This window comes from Notothenia coriiceps, unplaced genomic scaffold (genome assembly GCF_000735185.1).
Source record: "Notothenia coriiceps isolate Sejong01 unplaced genomic scaffold, NC01 NC01_scaffold00022123, whole genome shotgun sequence".
In the NCBI taxonomy this organism is placed as follows: Eukaryota; Metazoa; Chordata; class Actinopteri; order Perciformes; family Nototheniidae; genus Notothenia; species Notothenia coriiceps.
In genome coordinates, this window is record NW_011354824.1 from 78888 (window position 1) to 83082 (window position 4195).

Genomic DNA, 4195 nt, shown 5'->3' on the forward strand with positions numbered 1-4195 from the left:
CTGAAAATGCCTTTATTTCAAGGATATATAAAAATAACTCGGACAAACAGAACACTCCCCGGTGAACTCAGTCACCAACAAAAGACGAACCCACGCTGAACACAGGAAGAGACAAGACTAAATACAGGGAGGGGTAATCACGAGACGAGAAACAGCCGGGCAGGGGAGGAGAAACACAAGGGCAACAGGTGAACACAATCAGACAACTAGACACACCAGGGAACTAATGACAAGAGGAAAGACACAGGAAGAAGGACCAGACAATTTACAAGGAGGAAAACACCCATAACCAGACATACAAAACTACAACCGTGACATAACATGAGAATCCTGACAGAATGTGTGTATTTCTTCTTATATTGTTGCCAGGTGTGTCTTGAAAACAAGTTGCTACCAGTGTCAAACATCGACATGCTTCCACTCAACCTGCAAATCACTGGCTTTGTTTCACAGGTATCCTTTACAAAGGCAGCGGGGAGAATCAGTTCATCTCGCTCCAGCCCCCGGTGATTTCCACCGTCATGGGGAACGGGCGGCGCCGGAGCATCTCGTGCCCCAGCTGTAACGGACAGGCCATGGGCAACAAGCTGCTGGCGCCCGTGGCTCTGGCGTGGGGCATCGATGGAAGTCTGTACGTCGGAGACTTCAACTACATCCGACGCATCTACCCATCGGGAAATGTCACAAGTATAATGGAGCTCAGGTAAGGCCTCATTAATCAGAGCGGGTTTGGGACTATTACCGGTTGACACTTTACCTATGTATTATGACAGAAATCGGTTTAACATCAAGATGAAAAAACAAAAGCTGTCCCTTGATTAGAGTGTTTTCTGTTATAACATTATAGTGATTTTATACGCGTTATATTGCCTTTTTTCCCCACTGTGTTCAACTTACTGTAGCTGACCCCTAGAAATGTTCAAATATGGACAGTTGAAAGTTTCTGATCCCACTTTACATTTTTACATTAAGCCTCATGTGCTGAGCGGAAACTAAAATGGCATGGTGGATAGACTTTCAGTCATACACATCTCCCCTCTACACATTGAAATCCTTTCTCTATCCGTCTCCATAATTAGGAAAGACATCCTGTCTTCAGCGTGTAATTTGGATGATTTACGCCCTTATGCCAAGTTGGCTTCTCTCAGCAATGACTCTGATTCTACCAGTTGGCTTATTCAAAAGTGGCAGATGTTGATTAAATGTACATTGAGAAAACGTACATGACAAACATGCCTTACAAAAATGTAGGCCACCACACTATTGATGGGTTTTTGCACATAAACTAGATTGTAAATTAGCATCCAGATTGCAACTAACAAAAGTGAAAATCTAAAATGGAAGTCTAAGAGGTAAACTGATGGAAAATCATCTCTTAGTTCCTCGAAAACCTGTCGATGTATATGTACAGCGATCAGCCACTACAGAGCACTTCTCATGGGAGGATGTGTGTAGCGCTATGAATGGGAAGCAGAGTGCTGCTGTAAACAATGCATGTTCAGCAACCCTGCCCTAGATAAATAATAGTTTAACCCTTAGATGCACGAGTGACTGGACCCTACACTCTTCCATAAGTGGGTCTAAAAGGACCCGTATTAGAATAATATGTTTTTATGCCATTTTTCTCATTTTGGTTAAGATTTTTTTTTACATTTTGAAAAAAAACGTTTTGAACTTATTGATGCATAGATCTCCGCTATTCTGAGACCCTCACAGTATTCCGCAGTCCCCTTTTCAAAACTCATCTCTTTCTCCGCTCTTGTCTCGCTCTGTCATCATAGCGCCCCCCCCACCATTCAATCCATTCGCGGTTGATCAAGTTTTGATAGTTCTATACCTATCCCCCACCCTAACCTTCCCTTATAATTTGTAAAAGCGATTTTGAGTCCTTGAAAAGCCCTATAAAAAATAATGTATTATTACTATTATTATATTATTATATTCATCACACGACAGGTATTCAGATCTTGCTGTGTAAAAATAACTTCTCCCTGAGAAGGTGTCACTTGTGATGTAGTCTGTGTGGTCCACAGCTAAATGATTTCCTGACAGCAGCACAGGTGATAAGAATCAAAGGTTCCCCATAGGATGTATGCATTAGAAAGATGCATGCGGCGTCATCTTGAACGCACTTGTGGAAGCTTGATGTAGGTAATACAAAAACTTCAGAAGACGACTAACAAAAACTAAAATCTATAGAGATCATTTAAAAAAAAGTGATGGAATGAATATACACAAACATTTGGAAGATTAAGAACTATGAGCGGAATCACACACTGGCAATCACATGAACTTATATCACACAGACACACACAATTGAATACTACCAACACAAACAAACCCCACAACACTAGCAAGAATAACCAAAGACCACACCCCCGCACTCCTCAGAAAACCCACCCTATTATTCACCAGCAAAAGAGAGAGAGAGAGAGGAGAGGAGGATACACAAAGAAGAGACCACCAACACAATATATACATTACCGCATCTAACAAGGAGAGGAGGTTGACACCATCGTAGATAACCTAAGACCCAAACATTAATATCATATACTACAACTCACGACTTACTAACAAGAGGAGCAAACTATTACCTAACAACCACACCGGTTCATGGGGCAACGAGCGTTTCTATTTGATGAGCTGCCACAACATCATATACTTCAGAGACTAAAAGCAATAAAACTGAGGACACCATCAAACTTTCTTTCATTTACATTCACAGATGAGCCAAAGAAATATAGCAGAACAGAGACATATTAAAAACCAGAGAGAAGAGGAAACAGCAAGCGGAAACGGCCCCCGCCGCCACCCGGCCCCGCCCCCCGCCGCCTTCCCCCCTCACTTTGAATGGGGTGACGATTCACCGATTTGCTGAACTGCAATCTGTGGGAGGCGAAGCGTAGCTTCTCTTCCGGCTGGCAAAAGTAGAGCAATGTTCTACTTTTGCTTGCCTCGACGGAGGCGTCAGCCAATTCGAATCATATGCCAGTGCAAGCTCGTAGCCATTCAAAACCGCCGTGCTTGTGTGTCTGGGGCGGGAGATCATCGTGAATTGGTTGGCAGCGACAACGCACGGCCGCGTGTGTCAAGGAGCTGTAGACGGTACGATCCAACATGCGCAGCGTGCGTTGAAAGCTTGCCGGTGGGCCGTGCTGCTTCACGACAACAACCAATCACATTTACTCTCCTTGCCCCGGAGACACAAGCACGCGGTCTTGATTTGGCTAAGCGCTTGTATGCCATATGATTTGATTGGCTGGACGCTTCGTCGAGCTTGAAAGTTGAAACTTTTCTCTAACTTCCGAAGCGAGCAAACGGAGGCAAAGCGACGGACGCACAAATGCAGTGTCGGCAAGCTGACGTCACCCCATTTTAAAAGCCTCGCAATGGGAAGCGTCTCAGTTGAAAGCAACAACACGCTCGCCGTTTGGACGGGCCGTTAGCGCCAGAGCTTCGCTCGGGGAACTGCGCGCATTATTGCGCTGGCATTTGCCATTAAGAATGAGGCGCCGCTGCACTTGCGTGTGTTCTGCGTATAGGAGGGGCGGCCTGCACGGAGCATCAGCAAGGAGAGGACACTCTTAAAGTAAGGAGACCAGCTACATACCTGATATATCACTGAACATCAGCAGGAGAGGACTCTTTAAAGTAGAGCACTGATATACACCTCGCGCATGCAGGCAGGAGAGGAGCTCTTAACGTGTATGTCAGAGACAGCCACTCATTCTTGCCTTCACTGATCAGCTCGGAAACTGAAACAGTCCCTCTACTAATCTACAAATAAACATCAATCTTCCGAGTCACCATCTTCCTGTTAACTGTGGGTGACATCCCTCCGGCATAGTTAAATATAACTAACTAAAAACCATACGAATGAGACTAATTCCAAATTGATTTAATTGAACTGCAGGGATGATTTATTTTACACCTCCAGCATGATGATTACCCGCCACCTATAAACACCACACGATGCACACACCCACACAGAATGGCTCCATCACAATGTGAAAAATGTGTAAATGTATATGTTTTTGTGGGCCAGATTAACACATCCTCACACTTAATTAAACTCATCATTCCAGTTCATGCTTCAGCTTTATCTCTTCTCCTTATAAACACAACGAACAGCTCCTCTCCTCTCTGAGACATAATTTTACACACAGAAAACACAAGAACTATATCAGATTTACTT

General features: G+C 44.1%; 1 protein-coding gene across 1 annotated transcript in view; it reads left to right on the top strand.

The window, feature by feature from the left end:
- si:dkey-237h12.3 (teneurin-3) overlaps positions 1-4195 on the top strand; it is a gene marked incomplete at its 5' end in the record, with an annotated part of 86638 nt that overhangs the window by 65140 nt on the left and 17303 nt on the right. The window contains one exon of the mRNA XM_010780708.1: positions 454-703. Within this exon, the coding sequence (XP_010779010.1) occupies positions 454-703 (250 nt within the window). The remainder of the gene's footprint in view (positions 1-453; positions 704-4195) is intronic.